This window comes from Lissotriton vulgaris, chromosome 1_2 (assembly GCF_964263255.1).
Source record: "Lissotriton vulgaris chromosome 1_2, aLisVul1.2, whole genome shotgun sequence".
Lineage (NCBI taxonomy): Eukaryota > Metazoa > Chordata > Amphibia > Caudata > Salamandridae > Lissotriton > Lissotriton vulgaris.
The window spans coordinates 62,782,720-62,799,796 of record NC_141686.1 but is presented as its reverse complement, the minus strand read 5'-3'; the positions used below and the strand labels follow the sequence as shown (position 1 = coordinate 62,799,796).

At 51.3% G+C, this 17,077-nt stretch overlaps 1 protein-coding gene across 1 annotated transcript in view; it reads left to right on the top strand.

Annotated features, from left to right (window-relative positions):
- The window catches only part of TEAD4 (TEA domain transcription factor 4), a 516,557-nt gene extending 505,135 nt beyond the window's left edge, over positions 1 to 11,422 (top strand). The window contains exon 11 of the mRNA XM_086952464.1: positions 11,034 to 11,422. Coding sequence (XP_086808590.1) covers positions 11,034 to 11,147 — 114 coding nt within the window. The 3' untranslated portion in view covers positions 11,148 to 11,422. The remainder of the gene's footprint in view (positions 1 to 11,033) is intronic.
- Positions 11,423 to 17,077: the final 5,655 nt, after the last annotated feature.

Here is a 17,077-nt window from a genome sequence, read left to right as displayed (position 1 = left end):
GGTGTACTAGTGCCATCAGGCGGACATCTAAAGTATGACACTGCTTAGTTTATGTCACACGTTTCGAGTTTTTATGCTCACAAATATTTTGTATACATTGACGGAAATATAACGTTTTTTTCTGGGCTAGCTAGATTTAACCAATAACTGTTTTACTGCATGGCAAGACAACAAATGCATTTTAGGCATTTTGATATTGTGATAATCAGAATGTTGCCTGAACATCGCGCAATAAACAGACCACGCAGTGTAAGCGTAAAAGGCCATTTATTAGACCAGAACTGCGAATCTGTACATAACAATAAATCAAATAACAGTAAACAGCAAACCCCCCACTCACACTCCCCCCCCCCATTCGTTTCATTCACCCACGTCATCACTGAGCCCTAGTGGCACCAAACACCCTTCTCTCGGCCGTCAATCACCGTCTTCCGGCCCCCAGCCATTGCAAACTTCCAGTCAAACTTCGGTCCGTCCTGTGCTAACTCCCCCCCCAAGGGATGGGTATGCCCGCTCTTGACCCCCTGTCCCTTCGAATCCTGCCTACCGCAGCTCTGGCCTAAACTGGCAACGCTATCGACCAACCCAGAAACCACCTCTAACTGCCGGGTGGGTGGGCGGCCTTTCGAGCTCCCTCCCGATGGTGCCAGGCGCAGAAAAGAGGAAGATCCCTTCCTCCCCCGCGCTTAAGTACCCACCCCCTAACTCCTCCCCTTCCCCTACCTGGCCTATCCCCTGCGCGAAAGACCCCGGGGAAAGACTAGTCTGCGACTCTGCTTTCCCCGGGGCCCGGCATCGCGCAATAAACAGACCACGCAGTGTAAGCGTAAAAGGCCATTTATTAGACCAGAACTGCGAATCTGTACATAACAATAAATCAAATAACAGTAAACAGCAAACCCCCACTCACACTTCCCCCCCCATTCGTTTCATTCACCCACGTCATCACTGAGCCCTAGTGGCACCAAACACCCTTCTCTCGGCCGTCAATCACCGTCTTCCGGCCCCCAGCCATTGCAAACTTCCAGTCAAACTTCGGTCCGTCCTGTGCTAACTCCCCCCCCAAGGGATGGGTATGCCCGCTCTTGACCCCCTGTCCCTTCGAATCCTGCCAACCAGTGGACCCCCTGTAGGGCGGTTCACTGCCCCACCCCCCCAGGGCTGTCCGTCCGTCACCGCACAGTCACTCCCGCCGACACCATATAGACTCGTTCCACAACTTGCTCACCACATCCCGCAACTCCATCATGTACCACGCATTACCCAGCCGAGACAGGTGCACACCGTCCTCCCTAAAAGCTAAAGGCTCCTCCAGACGAATCCCAGGATGTGAAATGACCTTTACGTCCCTATCCGCACAGTACAGTCTCATCGCCCGGTTCAGCTTCCTCCGGGCCTTCTCAATGGCCCCATGTTTCATAGCTCCCCTCCATACTTTCCTGGGGACCAGCTCCGTCCAGGCAAAGCAGGCCCCCGCCATCCTCGACTTCAACACTTCCAAGTCCCTTTGCATAAGTTGTAACAATGCCAATCCAGACAGTTGCACCAGGTCGTTCTCTCCCAAATGAATGATCAACAAATCCGGGCATCCCCTCTGTGGGACCATCTTCGCGAGCCAGGGCAGTAGTGCCCCCCATCGCATTCCGCTCTTCCCCCACCATTTCACCTCGTGCAATTGTCCTTTCAAGCCCAGGTTACGGCCGTAAACCTGCTGGTCAGCATATTTGGAAGCCCAGTGCACGAATGAGTACCCAACGATCCAAGTCACCGTCCTACCGCCCGGGCCACCCACGCAACCTACGAAGAAAAACAAGTTAGAACAGGCAAACAAAACAGTGCAACCAACAACCTGCCTGGGACCCCACTACTTCCTCACATACCTCTCACAACAGCGTGACTTCCAACGCCCAATCCCCTTGATCCTGTCCCAGGACCAACCCAGGCGAGCCGCCACCGTCGCAGCCCCAATGCGAAAGGAATGGGTACCAAAACCTGCTCCATCAACTCCCAATCGCCCCAACGCCATACGCAACACCGCCAACAACTGGCCAGCCGACACTCTCGCACCCGAGGCATGACAGAAAATCTCACCGACCCGGGCCCCCGTCGACCCACAGAAAGATCTCCACTCCAGAACCGGGCAAACCACCCCACCGGACTCATTCAACCACACCCACTTGCCCCTGCCGACCTGATCCGTCTTCGAGCGACCCAGCCAAATACCCAGACGCCCCGCATCCAAACGCACATCCTCAAACAACCTTCCCGCCCCCCGTCTCGTGCCCAACAGTTCAGACACCCGAAACGCCCCAAAGAACATCCACACCATGCACAGCCTAAAAAGACCCACCTCAAAACGGTCATAACAGCACTCCGGCAACACCCCAACCAACCGAACCAACAAATCAAACGTCACCGCCTCCCGCAGACGACCCCCCCAGGCCCCCCTCTCCCGGCCCCACCCTCGCAACATGCGAGCCAGCACCACATCCTTGGTGGGGTCAAAACCCAAAAACAAAACACAGTAAAAAGAAATTCCAGCCAGCTTCCCAGAGATCGTAGCAGCAGTCAGCCCCCGGTCCATACAGGACAACACATAGCCCCTCAAACCCTCCAGCACAGCCGACTCCTCACTCACGACACCATCCACCGTCCAGCCCATAAAAGTACTAAAGTCAGACCATGCCAGCCGATAAGTCTTCCTCGTGGACGGAGCCAACGAACCCTCCACCAGACCAATCATCCTCACTCCCCCAAGGCCCAGATGCCGGCCGGCAGCTCGGTCTTGCAGGCGTCCGCGCCAGGTGTCGAAACCGCTGCCACTGCGAATGAGACAAAGCATCCGCAATGTCATTATTCGCCCCAGGGACATGCTTGGCCCGAAAAACCACATTCAACTGCAGGCACGCCAACATGAATCTGCGCAACAGCCGCAGCACTCGCAGGTCCCTCGCCCTCTGGTTATTAACAAGGTCCACCACCGTCATGTTGTCAACGTGAAAGAGCACAGTCCTGTTCCGAAAGTCCTCCCCCCACACCACCAGGGCCACCAGCAACGGGAAGAACTCCAAAAAGGCAATGCTCCTGCCCCGCTTGATCCAGGAGGCCGGCCAGCTCTCCGCACACCACCGACCATCCCAGAAAACACCAAACCCTGCTGACCCAGCCGCGTCAGAGAAAAGTTGGCATTGCCAGACCGTCCTCTCCTCATCAAAATCCAAAGGCACCCCGTTGAAATCCTGCAGGAACGTAATCCAAGTCCTCAAATCTGCCCTCACCCCCAGGGAAACCCTCACTCTGTGATGCGGAAGCACTGCCCCCGACATGGCCATGCCGAGCCGTCTGCAGAACGTCCGCCCTGCCCGCACCACCCTGCACGCAAAGTTAAGGAAACCCAGAAGCTTCTGCACCGCCCGCAAAGGGATCCGCCGTTCCCCCACAGCCCACTCCAGACATGCAAGAATCTCCTTCACCTTGGACGCAGGCAGGCGCGCCAACCACTTCACCGAGTCTAGTTCGATCCCCAGAAACGTGAGGCAACAGCTGGGACCAGCCGTCTTCTCGGGCGCTAAAGGGACCCCAAACTGCACCGCCAAGGCCTGGAAACGCGACAGGGCCCTGCCGCAGTCCCCTGACCCCGCCCTGCCCAGGAAGAGGAAATCGTCCAAGTAGTGGGTGACTTCACGGCACCCACTCACCCGCACCATGACCCACTGCAGGAAGGTACTGAAAAGCTCAAACAACGCACAGGAGATGGCACACCCCATGGGCAGGACCTTATCCACATAGATGTCTCCCCCGAACTGCATTCCCAAGAGCGCAAAATCAGCCGGGTGAATCGGCAGGAGCCGGAAAGCCGACTTGATGTCACACTTCGCCAACTCCGTACTGAGACCACACAACCGTACCATCCGAACCGCATTGTCCACCGACGCATACAGCACCCTCGAATCTTCCTCCGCAATGAAGTCATTCACAGACCGCCCCTCCGGCCACGACAAGTGGTGAATCATCCTGAATTCCCCTTCCTCTTTCTTGGGCACCACCCCCAAAGGAGAAACGATCAGATCCGGCAAAGGCCAGTCAGTAAACGGGCCTGCCACTCTCCCCTCCGCCACTTCCTTGTCCAACTTCGCAGCCACCACCCCCGGCAATTCCTTTGCCGACCTCAAGTTCTCTGCCCAACGACGCTCCCTGGGACCCTGGTAGCCAACCCTAAAGCCCTCAGTGAAACCCCAGAAGAGCCGCGCCGCGGCCTCCCGGTCAGGATAGCGTGCGAGCCACGGGGCCATCGCCTCCACCCTAACCGGAGTAGGCGCCCTTCGGGCCAGGCTGGCCCCGACCTCTCGCGTTCCGCCACTGCTCGGAGGGGGTGGTGAGTGAGAGGCACTGCGGAAGGCGGAAGGGGGTGTTTCCCGCCGCACTTCGAGCACTCGTGCTTGAATTTACATGGGTACCGAGAGCAGAAACCCCGACTGTAGCTCCAACACACCCCCGTAGCGGGTCCTCCGGGTTTGGACGGCTGACCGGACACAATGGTGTTGGGCACTGTTCCGCCCCCCGCCCCGCCCTGGGCGGGACGCGTCGGAAAAGACCGATATAAAACCGGCAAACCGCTGGCCGTGTGAGTAGAGGCCGACGAGTGCGATGACGCCATCCACTGCATCCAAAGCTCCTGGTCTACCTCCCCCCAACTCTTCTCCGGATCGGCGCTAACCCTGGCCCGGAACTCCTCGTCGTAACTCAACCATGCAAACCCGCCAAACTGCATCTGGGCCTTGCGAATGATATCCATATACTTGAACAGCGCAATCGCCCGGTCCAGATACTTCTGGCAATACACACTGGCAAAAATCAAAAGGCCGACGTCCAGTTCTCCATAGTTATAGGCACCCTAGGCCGCCTCGTCAACTGCCACTCCTCCTCCTTGGAGCCCTCCTTCGCCTGCACCTCCCGATGCAGCAATTTAAAAACATCCACAAATTCGTGTTTCCATATCTTATCCCTCATTTTCTCCGACAAATGCGACCCCAAAGGCATCGCCAACCCCATGTAAGGCAGCTTCTTAGGGACCTTCACCCCTTTCTCTTCTTTGCCATCACCTTTCTCCGTCTGTACTCCCAAAGTCACCGACTTACCATCCACCTTCTTACCATCCTCAGGTGGACCGCCCGAAGGCGCCCCCCCCTCCCTCACAGACCCGTCCCCCACACCCACAGACCTGCATGAGCGCTTACGGCCCTCCCCACCCCGAGGAGCGTCATCCCAAGCCGCCCACCAAGCACCCTCACCTGTCAGTGCCTCCGTCCTCTCCCGGGGCCTTCCTCTAGACTCCTTGCCACGGACCGCCATGGAACCCGTCTTCCTCCTCGTCCTGGGCTCGACCTGCAACATACCAAGGTCGTTGTCGCCTGCTGCGCGGCCTACGCCTTCCAGGTCATCCCGCACCTCCCCCTCTTCCAATTCTTCACTTTCAGCACTGTAGTCCAGCTCAAGCACCGGTTCCAGATTCATGTCATCACAGGCCACATCTTTCACAGCACGCTCCACACCCTTCTGCACACATCCGCGGCCACGCATTCCGGTGGCGCCACGTGCTGAAGTTGCCCGATCCCGCGGAGGAGGGACAGCCGCCGCGGACTGCCCTACTTCTTCCGGCCTGCGTCTCGGAGCCGTGGTGCGCCCCGCTAGGCCCCCCTTCGTTCTGTCGACAGCCGCCGACTTGGAACCCCTCCCGCCCCCCAGGTCGCTCGAACCTGGTGGGGCCCCGGCACCATCGGGCCTCAAAGCCGTGCTGGCCGTCCCTGCCCCGGCCGCGCCCCCTGTAGAGTGGGCGGCCGGACCTGACTTCCTCAATCTGGCCCTCCTGGCCTCTTCCTCCTGCCTCTCTGCCTCCCTCTCCTCCTCAGAGGTGGGGGGACCCTCAATCTCAGGGCCCCAAACTGCACCCACTCTCGCCCTCGTCTCCTCAGACCATCTAACCTCCTGTATTTGCTCCAGGATCCGCTCCCCACGCGACCTCTCTTCCCAGGAAACGGAACCCCAGATCGGCGGTTGGGGGGGCGGGCAGTAGCCAAAGAAATCACTCCCCCGGGGAAAAAACCCCACCTGCTGAAAACCCTGCACCCAACCCGGGCCGCCTATGGGGACCAGAGCGGGCGAAGCGCTCCGGCCCGCCGAAAACCCAGGCGCCAACGGCCTCACAGCGGCCGGGGTGGCCGCCCTGGAACCCCGAGACAAATCAATAGGAACCTCCCCCGACACCTCGCCCGGCCCCCGAAGCACAAGCCCAGGCCCACCCTCCCGCACAGAGCCGTCTTCCAGGCGGACCAAAGGTCCAGAGGCCCTACCGCCACCCGGCGACTCCACCAAGACCATGGCGGGCCCGGCCGGATCGCCCGCCTGCCCCTCCCCCTGCACGGCGCCGGCCGGCACTGACAGGGGCCCGCGGAGTGGAAGCGTGGAAGGCGCGGCCATCACGGCCGCACCCGAGGCCCCAGGTAAAAATTCCAGCTGGGGGAAGGGCCGCGCGGAGGTCGTCCTGCGCTTCCCGCCCCGCGCTGTGTCCTTGGGCACACCTCCCCCCCTCCCCACCCCGGCCCTCCCTCCTGGTCCGACTCATCCTCCAAACAGGCGAAAACCGCCGCCCGGACCCCGGCCGAGGCAGCCCTCGTGCCCCTGGTGGCCCCTACCCAGGCTTGATCCATGACCCCAGGCCTAATAAGGTCGTCGCGGCCGGCCCTAGCAAGCAGCAACAAGGCCTCACGGACCTGTTCCGCAGACACACCAGACATCCTACCCAAGTAGAGAACAAACAGGAAAAGCTCAAATCCCCAGCTGCAGTGGAACAGCTCCAAGCAAAAATACTCCCCAAATTAGCACTAGGCCTCAAACTAAGTACTAACTAACTCCTTTCGAGCTCCCTCCCGATGGTGCCAGGCGCAGAAAAGAGGAAGATCCCTTCCTCCCCCGCGCTTAAGTACCCACCCCCTAACTCCTCCCCTTCCCCTACCTGGCCTATCCCCTGCGCGAAAGACCCCGGGGAAAGACTAGTCTGCGACTCTGCTTTCCCCGGGGCCCGGCAATGCCCTTCTGGTATGTCTGCCGGAAGCCTTATAAAATCACCATGTGGCCCAAGACACTGCGCCTGCAGAGGTGTCTCCATTAACTCAAATGCAGAGAGGCGAGAATCACGGCAGGACTAGCTTGGGATCTGCAGCTGTTTTACCATGGCAAGGGGCTAGAGACACAGTGAGGTGCGGAGGTTTAGCAATGCGGGCATGGGAACCATGAGCCTGCAGTGGACTCTGCGTGGCAGGTTTAGGGCGGGTGCCACCGCAGCACCCGCCTCCTTAGTCCATGGCTGTCTTTGGTGAGTCTGCTGCTGCTGAGTGTTCTGCCTGACTCACCCTCATGCAGGACACCACGAACAACCCGCCAAATAAGACACGGTCATTTGGCAGGCCATAATCATCTGCATATTTAGTGCAACCCCAAAACCGTCACTCTGGCTGTCGCCTCATACCCTCTCTCAACAGGATGTATTTGATGTGCAGAGCCGTCATTGTGGCATCCGATCCTGAGGCCCTCAGAAATTCCAAAGAATCTGCCCGATGAGCCCCATAATAGAGCAGTACAAACAAAGGCAGCAGTTAGGCCTTTCATAAGCAACAACGTTAAAGTTAGGTTCATAAGACATTCATAGGTGACATACTGTAAAACAACCTCACCTCTAATCGTTCTGTTCATCGACGGCCACTGCAATCTCCTGTAACTGGCGCAGTGACGTGAGGCTCAGCTATTCTCTTCCAGGGTCCATTACACTCATGCTGATCTCTTGACTCTCCTCGCCTCCGGCGGTGCGGCCGCTCAATCCTGGTGGGCCTGGCAGTGCTGGCTGTCGCAGGCACAGCTGCCACTGGTCGAGGTGCAGCCTGGTGTTTTGCGGGGCGCAGTCGGCTGCCCGCCTGCCGCAGCTGATCATTTTCATGCCCCCTTTTGCCGCGCCGCGGTGGGCGGCCATGGGGGCATGAGAGAGTACGTTTCAGTTGCTTTAAGTCACTCACACATGGTGTACCTCCTGCCGTGCGTACACCAAGCATGCACGTGACAGAGACCACCTCGGTACATCGCCAATTCTACCCGTTTCACTGGACTACAACCATTCTTTCAACAATTTCAATTAACTTTTTTCACACGCAAGCTTTAAGAGGCAACGTTACTTCAGCTTTGCGTCAAAGGCGAACAATCTCACAAAATGACACCAGCCTCTAAAAATAAAAGTAGGCTCGACCGAGGGCCCCAGAGAGTCGAGTCTCCTGCCTGAGTGCTGTGCACTCACATTCCCCCGCCGTTTCTGCCTACTTCCTCCGAGTCCGGACGTGACGGCACTCTACCACCGGCACATCCGGATTATAATCGCGGCCCCCATGGTGCCACGCCAGTGATTGACAGCAGGGCATCACAGCAGCAGCAGCTGAGTGCAGAGACACATTGTAGCGCTCGCAGCCACTCAAGAGAGGCTGAGAGCAGACCGGTTAACTATTTACGAACTCGGGCTCAGCAAGCAGCACGTCTCGAGCAGCAGAGCCCGGGCACAGGCGCCGCTGGTGGCGTGCCTGGCAGGTGGTGGCAAAATGCGTGACAATGTGTTTCAGTGCGGTGATGCGGATCACCGCAGTGAAATGCGTGAGTGTCACACCTGTTGCGTGACGCTTGGCAGGACAGGGGATATGCCCCAAGTCCCGCCCTTTTGCTGTGCCCTGCTGTCTTGCTTCAAATTCTAGTTATAGTTCTAAACAAACCTTAATTTAAATTAACAATGTTCTTGCACTCCCCATGTCCTGGTTTTTGTTCTATGATTGCCCAACGTTATACGTACTATTTAGTACTTTTTTTTTAACTGTAGTATATTTTCATGTTATAGCATCTCAGTGAACCAATATTAATTATTTCCTCATGAATCTCATTTTATTTTCAGGAATTTTAGTCGAATTAAAACCATGTCGAATGCATTCTCTTTTACAATCACACACTTGTTTGAACAATTCTTTAAGGTGATCAGGTGGTTCTACTCGAACCATTAAAATGAATTATTATAGAATGAGAAAAAAACACTTTCAGTCCTCCCATATACCCGCCTACCTGAGAAAATATATTTACTATATTTTAAACATACTTTTTACAATACCATAATTAATTAAATAAAAACTTAATACAACACAATAAAATAACTATGCTTTATAAAAAGGGTATTATAGTAAACAATATTATTGTAATATATATATATATATATATATATATATATATATATATATATATATATATATATATATATATATTGCAACACATGAGAGCAATCACAAACTCGGATCCAACTTTCCCTGTGGCACGCCACTTTAGGGAGACTCATGAGAATAATTTGGACCATCTCAAATACTTTTTGATTGATGCTATTCCTAGTTCAAGAAGAGGGGGCAACTGGGAAGGCAAGTTTCGACAGCTTGAGACTAAATACATTATCCGGTTAGATACTAAGACACCTAATGGTCACAAGTCCAGCGAGGACTTTTACACATGTTTCTAGTTAATAAGCTTACAGCATGTAAACTCCCACCACTTGAATCAGCACTAGCAATATATTGACTCTCTTTATTTAGGATCTGCAATCAGCTGGAACAGCATTATGCTATTATTTTTTAGTAAGAATTTATTTTAATACCTGGGACACCAATGCATGAGTACCAGTCATACCCCCGACAACAGCGACTCCACTAGACCAACTTAAAAGCCCAACCAGTGCAAAGTTCTAAGTAATCTCAGAAATGCACCATATCGTATTGATAATTTTGAATGTCAGGAGAAAATTGACTCTTGATAACCCATAGGGGTTATAAGCCACTTACGAATCATATGCACTTTTGTTTCAGTATAAACATATTTTGCATTTTAGAGATCACCTGGCTCTTTAAGCTGTCTTGTTATCTTATAATAATATTGTAATTTGAGCACCAAAGGACTTTTTATCATCTATTTTTCCCGCGTGCCCTTCTTGTATACATTTTAGCCTAATATCCAATTGATAGCATTTTCTTCTGTTTTTTATACTTTTTGTGAAATAATCTATCGCAATCAAGTAATGCTGGCTGTAACCCTTGGCAAAAGGGGCTGTTAACTATCTACTCATGCAAATATGGGCTTCTGCTGCAGGTGAGGTCTCATGGGGAGGAAGTAAGAAATTAGCAGCTGTTATTGCCCTGTTGAGAATGGCAACAAGCCAAATAGCAACTGTTGGTCAAATCTCCCCTTTCATTAAGTATCACACAGTGGTCATCAGCAAAAATAGAAACAAAATGGGTTGGCTTTCTACTTTGTGGGTGAAGAGGCTCCCTGCCTTGCCTACTGGTCACTGTCCTGCTCCTAGCCTCTGCAGCCACCTTCTGCATTACTGTTGCCTGCAGTGCACCTTTCCTTCTGGAGGAAACCAAGCCATGCTACCAGGCTTCTCGATGGAGCAAGCTGCGCTCTCTGCTTTTAGCCAGGATGCTCCAGTTCAGCATGGCACTGAGGGCGGAGAGCGCTTCGTCACCAGGAGAAAATCCCAAAACTAGGAAGAGGATCAGTAAACTGCAGCCACTAGTCTGGCATCTGGTAGTCTTAGGTTGGCAAATACTGGCTGTTGTAGCACACAATTGGAGCACTCTGATTGGTTGTCCAGATTCCAGAACTGTAATCATTATAACATTTTCTACGAATAGCCACGCCTCCTGCAGATGGCGTCTCAGAGGTGCCTCAAAGTTCGATACGCGCCAGTTGTCGAGTGATACCCATAAACCTTGAGAGCTGACTTTTGCTCGGTAAAAATTGATGATATAAGCCAAGCTCTAAGGGAAAACTCACAACAGCTCTTAAGTAAACACTCCTGGAAATGTTTGTATAGTATATGAACACCATTTGAAATGTTTGTACATTATATTGACATAAAAGCATTCCTTATCTGCTCATGAAACCAGTTCTTCTCTTTCTTTTCGTAGGTCGTGGCACACAGGGATACTCAGGAGACTTTGCTGTGCATAGCTTATGTGTTCGAGGTGTCCGCCAGTGAGCATGGGGCTCAGCACCATATCTACAGACTTGTGAAGGACTAGGCGAACCAGCCGTGGGAGGGGCTTGGCGGGGACTTTCCACCCTCGGAGACAGCTGTGCCTGAAAGACCTCATGCCAAATATTAGTGAAACCTTAAAGACATTGCGTTCTGTTTTTTTGAAAGGAAGAAGCACATTTTTTGCGATTTTTTTTGGGTGACCTTGCTACGATGTTTTGTTTCAAAGTTGCAAAAAAAAAAACAACTGAAGGCCAAGTTGCATGAATTGTTTTTGTGAATTAACCTGAAAATAGAATAATGTTTTTAATTAATTTATTTGTATTGTATTGGCCTAAACCAGACCCACTGGTCTTCTTGCTTATGGCCTCCTGGTTTGTGTTGTGCTGCTGTCACTCAATTATGGCCAGATGGCCATAGCGCCAGTTTCCATCCATAGAAGCAGGGGTGGTGGCTGTGACTGGTCCTAGAATAGAGGATTAGGCTGCCAAAGGTTATAGGTTTCAAAGGGACAGTTAAAGTGCCAGTCTAATGTAATGAATCCTGATTTAAGGCCCTATACTGCAGAATTCTGAAAGGCCACTCAGGGGTCTTTGAAGCATAGCAGTAGCTTCCTTTGCTATGGTTAACTCAACAGAAAAGGCACATGGGCATTTGGTGGAGTGGCGTACGTCATACACGATTGTCCCTTTAAGGCCAGTAATTGTTTTCATATTCATGATATGGTTTATTCGGTAATTTGTATATTTGTACTTGAATAGGAAAAGGGGGCTGCATTTACTTATCAACAGTTACGTGGAAGTCTCAATATCTCTCTTTTACAAAAGTATTTTCAGTGAAATGAGGCACTCTACCTCAATCCCAGGTGCCAGGCAATCAAGTTCCATTTTTAAAAGAGGTTATTTGTCAATTCTGATTCTTGACTCTGCTAGTGTGCGTGGGTACCTCTCTAAATGGACACGCCATGAAAGAAACTGTCTTAAGCAGCATGCTTTCCCAGCCAGTACTAAATGTGAACTCATTTTGTATCAGAGTTTAGGTAGGTCTAATGTGTCCCACCACTGCTTGGTTATATGCCCCAGCCACTGCGTATACGACCGAGGTTACAGGGTCAATAGCTGGTCCCTGTGCTACCTTTGTAAAAATAACATTAATTCTAACCTGGTGATGCCAAATGCTGGTGATGCCAAATGCTGTGGTTGCAGAATACCTAGGCTACTTGGATTTGATTCCACCTTGTGCCGCTTTCTGCTACTATTCTACACTTCCTGTGTCTTTATCTCATTTTTGCAGGCTCTTTTTCATCCCTACTTTTTCTCTTTGTCACTGTTTTCCTCTGTTTAGTTTCCTCCTCCATTTTTCCTTTACCCCCCCCCCCTCTCTCTCCAGGGTCATAATATGATAAGTCATAGACCACAGAAATCAGTGCTGCTGCCCACCAACTTCAACGAACTGCATGGCGAGCCCTGGATGGTTTACTGGGCATTGCCTAGAGTTCCTAGGTATATGGTCACTTGTGTAAATGTCTGGATTACTGGGTATATTATACTCGGTGATCAGACGGTCTGTACCACAGTTTTGTCAATGGAATTACTCACTCTACATTTACCAATTTTTTTTCTGCATGCCTGTCTCTGACCCACATATAAAGGTAGCATCACATTTTACACTTGAAAAGAACTGAAACTTCCTGTATGGTTTTTCCTTTGTACATATTGTATGGTGATATTTTCTAATTTAAACATTAAAGGCGCACAATTAAATTGACTTTCTCTGAAGGTGAAATCTTTACATACCGCTGAAAACTTTACGTGTTATTTCCCTTCGCATCCCAGAGATGGTTGTCTTGTCACTGTGCCCTGGTTGGCTTTGCCTTCAAGCTCAGGCTTAGGATGAGTCAGTTGTTTTTTGTTATTTCCAAGACAGCAATCCAAACTCAGCACAAGAATGGAGGAGGAAATGTCTCTGTGAAAGACACAGGGATGATCATTGCAATCTAGATACTAGAAGAACACCACCCACGCCAAAGGAAACTGACACTTGATAACACCCAGGTTGTGTACAAGGTGTCATTGGCAAGGTCTTACAAGCCACAGAAATAGTTGCATTGTAAAAAGTCTGAACATATTATTTTGAAGACAAGCACCCACTACAACCTTAACAAATTAACTGAAGAAATAAAAATAAAATAGACTTAAGATGCAAAAAACAAATCTTGAGTTTAGAACTCATTTCCGGTAGTTAAAGCTATTGCTGGTTTTCAGAAAAGGTTTATTTATTTATTTATTTACTTGAGTTTTATATAGCGCTGTTTAGACCCGGAGGTATCAGAGCGCATTACAAAGGTTTCCACAAATTACAAAATTACATCAGTTACCAGTTACAATAGTGTCTATAAAAACATTTCAAGAGCGTAAAGACGAGATAAATGGAAGCTTAGAAGAGAGGTGGTAGGGTAAAGGGGTAGGAGGGAAATAGGGTGGAGAGACGAGGTAGAGTCTGCCCAAAGTCCGGCTGGGTAGGTGACAGCCGAGGGGGAAGCCTACAGCCCATCTCCTCTATAGCTATCAGGTATCTCCACCTGGCATCGGCCAAATAGCTAGGTCTCAACGGAAAAACATTAAAAAAGCATAGGGGATGAAAAAATGGAGCATAGAAGGGAAAAGGGGGTAGGGTAAAGGGGTGGGAGGGAGAAAGCGAAGGCGAGATGAAGGAAGGTCTGCCCAAAGGATGGCTGGGTAGGTGACTTCCAAGGGGGCCATCTCCTCTATAGATATAGCATTGTGTGTTGTTTTTTCTTTTAAAAACACCTGCTTGATTTAAATTTTGCATAATACGCCACATTGCTTTACCTTCAATATCTACTGGCATGCTGCAAGGTCCTCTCAAATCCAGCTTTATGTTGTTGATATGAAATTTTGGAGGAGATTTACTAGGATTTTACTCTGTGTTTGCACCACAAAAGTGAAGCAAATCGGCGCAAAATCTTTTTTTACATGATTTACTTTCCAGCGCTAAACTTGCTCAGTGCTGGAAATAACGTGAACGTAATGCAAAGCAGCGCATATCGCTGCTTTGCATTACTTATGCCAAGTGGGCGTACCATGGGTGGAGCATGGGGGCTCCAATGCAACCAAGGTTTCTGATGCTAAACCCAATTTACTAAACAAAGTAGACCGGGTTTAGTGTCATAAAACTGCACCCTTTTAAGGTAGGTGCAAGAAAGAAGAAATGCTTTCATTTCCCCTTCCTTTTCCGACTTTGCATGTGTGTTGCACTGTACAGCACGCATACAGAGAGGGAAAAGGCCTGAAGTGAGCCTCAGCATTGTATTTTGTACTGGCAAGTGCCCCTTCCAGTACAAAACCTATGCTATACTCACGGAGACACCCTTGCAAAGGTGTCTCCATGGCACACAACAGCTGATTTCAACACCAGCGCCAGGGAGAGGGGAGGAGAGTGCCTTGTTTTAGTAAAGTTGGTGCTCTGCTCCTCTCTCCTTTTTACGCAGTACAGTGCAGCATTTACGGCTGCTGCGCTGTCTGAACAAGATGTATATCTCCCCACTTGATTCAGTTGTCTAGCAACTACGATTTTCTTCCTCCATCACTATTGATGTGGATTTCATTCTGTGTTACTTTATGGCTTTAGTATATTAATTTACAAATGAGATAAATCAGTAAAATAAACTGAGTCTTGATAGAGACATCTGGTAACATATAGGTCCACTTTGATATACACACCCAAAGCGCTGTGTCTGGCAAGTATGGACTGAGCTGAAACCAAACTCAACATGCTGTCCACTCAATAAATCTCTTATCAATCAAACCAGTGGATTGTGAATGGTTGTATTGACACATTTTCTTGATACAGATTTTGACTACAATGTCTTTATATAAAATGAGGTGATAAATTGATGATACAACTTCACAATAGGGTTGGGTGAACTACAAGTCGAAGTAGGGACTCGTCACTTGTGATCTGAAAGAGACAATTAGTTGTAGATTCCAGAAGTGATGCCTCAGTCACCATTGTGATTCCTGGTTGGGGAATGGAGAGGGATCTGCTGTCGATCCAATTCTGGTTCGTTAGCCACCATTGCAATTGGTGTGTAGTGCCCTCCGAGATCTGGATGCAATCAGACAGGTTCCCCTTATGTTGTGCCCACTGGAACTTCAGGTCCCACGGCAGAGTTTGCATATGCCAGCTGGCCTGGTCCACCAGCAGGATGCATGATGCCATCAGGCCCAGTAGCCTAACGGTCATCATGACCAAAACCCGGGATAGAGACTGAAAGATCGGAATCATAGCCTTAATATCCCGACTCGCTATTCGGGAAGATAGACCCGAAACTGCTTAGAGTCTAGAACCTATCCGATGAAGAGGAGCTTCTGAGAGGGAGTCAGGTGTGACTTAGGCATTTTGATGGAGAACCCCAGCAAATGCAGTAGGTCTGCTGTAGTTTGAAGCTGGGAGACGACAGCCTGGGGCGAGCCCGGCTTCAACAATCCAGTCGTCAAGATAGGGAAAGACTGGAACCCCTGATCTGCGCGGATGAGCTGCGACCACTGCCATCACCTTCTTGAACACCCGAGGGATGCTGGTAAGGCCAATGGGGAGCATGGTAAACTTAAAATGCTCGTGGCCTACCATGAACTGCAAGTAGCGCCGGTGGGCCAGCAGGACAAGGATGTGAAAATTGGCGTCCTGCAAGTTCAATGCTACCATCCAGTCTCCAGGGTCGAGTCTAGACAGGACCTGAGCTAGCTACAACATTTTGAACTTCTCCTTCCCCAGGAAGTGGTTGACGTTCTTGAGATCCAAGATAGGATGCAAGCCTTTGTCCTTCTTGGGCACCAGAAAGTAGTGCGAGTCGCAACCACGACCTACTTCTGGAGCAGGAACTTGCTCGATGGCTCCCTTGGCCAAGAGAGCCATAACTTCCTGTTGGAGAAGGGCCAGATTATCCTCCGACATGTGATGGTACTGAGGTGGCATGGCTGGGGGGGTTAGTCTCAAAGGGGAGGAAGTAGCCCCTTCGGACTATCTGCAAAACGCAACTGTCCAACGTGATAGCGTGCCAGTGGGGAAGTGATGGCGAATCCTGCCGCCCACTAGCGATCAGTGGCCATGTAAGGTCAGACTAGGAGGGTTTGGAGGCTGCTGCAGAGGGGGTGGTGGTGTACTGGCCTGCTCGCTGCCCACCATACCCACGACAGTGTGTACCCGGCCTCGCAGGGGCTGAACAGCTAGAGCTGGCCTGTGGCCCTGGGTGGAACGTGGTGGGATACCCCTTCTGTGGCCGTGAAAGGCAGACTGCACAAGACGAGTGGTGGAGAAGCCCAAGGGCTTGACCGTAGCCTGTGAGTCCTTGAAGCCCTCTAGCACACTGTCTGCCTTGTCGCCAAACAGGCGACAACCATCAAAGGGCATGTTCATAAGAGTAGCTTGGACAGCCCCAGAAAAGCCAGTTGATCTCAGCCAGGCGTAGCATCGAAGGTCTACCGACGTTGAAATCATCCTACCTAGCGAGTCGGCGGTGTCCAGTCCACAGCGTATGGTAAACTTTGCTGCATCTCTCCCCTCTGCAACTTCACGGGAGAGCACAGCCCGGACCTCCTCCGGGCACTGGGGCAGCACCTGCGCCACTGTATTCCACCAGACATGCAGTGTTTAACGATCTCAGTCCCAAGCTAGAGGAACAAAACATCTTCTTGCCAAGATGGTCCAGCTTTTTGGATTCCCTATCAGGTGGTGTGTTAAGGAATGTACTTTTGGACGTGGAAGCTTGCACTACCAAGCTCTCAGGGGTGAGATGTTGGGAGAGAAAAGTGGGGTCACCTGGGGCTGGGTGGTGACTTTGAGCAATCTTCTTATCCACAGGAGCCCCTGTGTTGGGCCTGGACCTTGTGCCCAAAAGGATGTCGGTTGGGCTTCATTGAACGGCAGCAGGGAATCCGAAGAGCTCACTGCCAG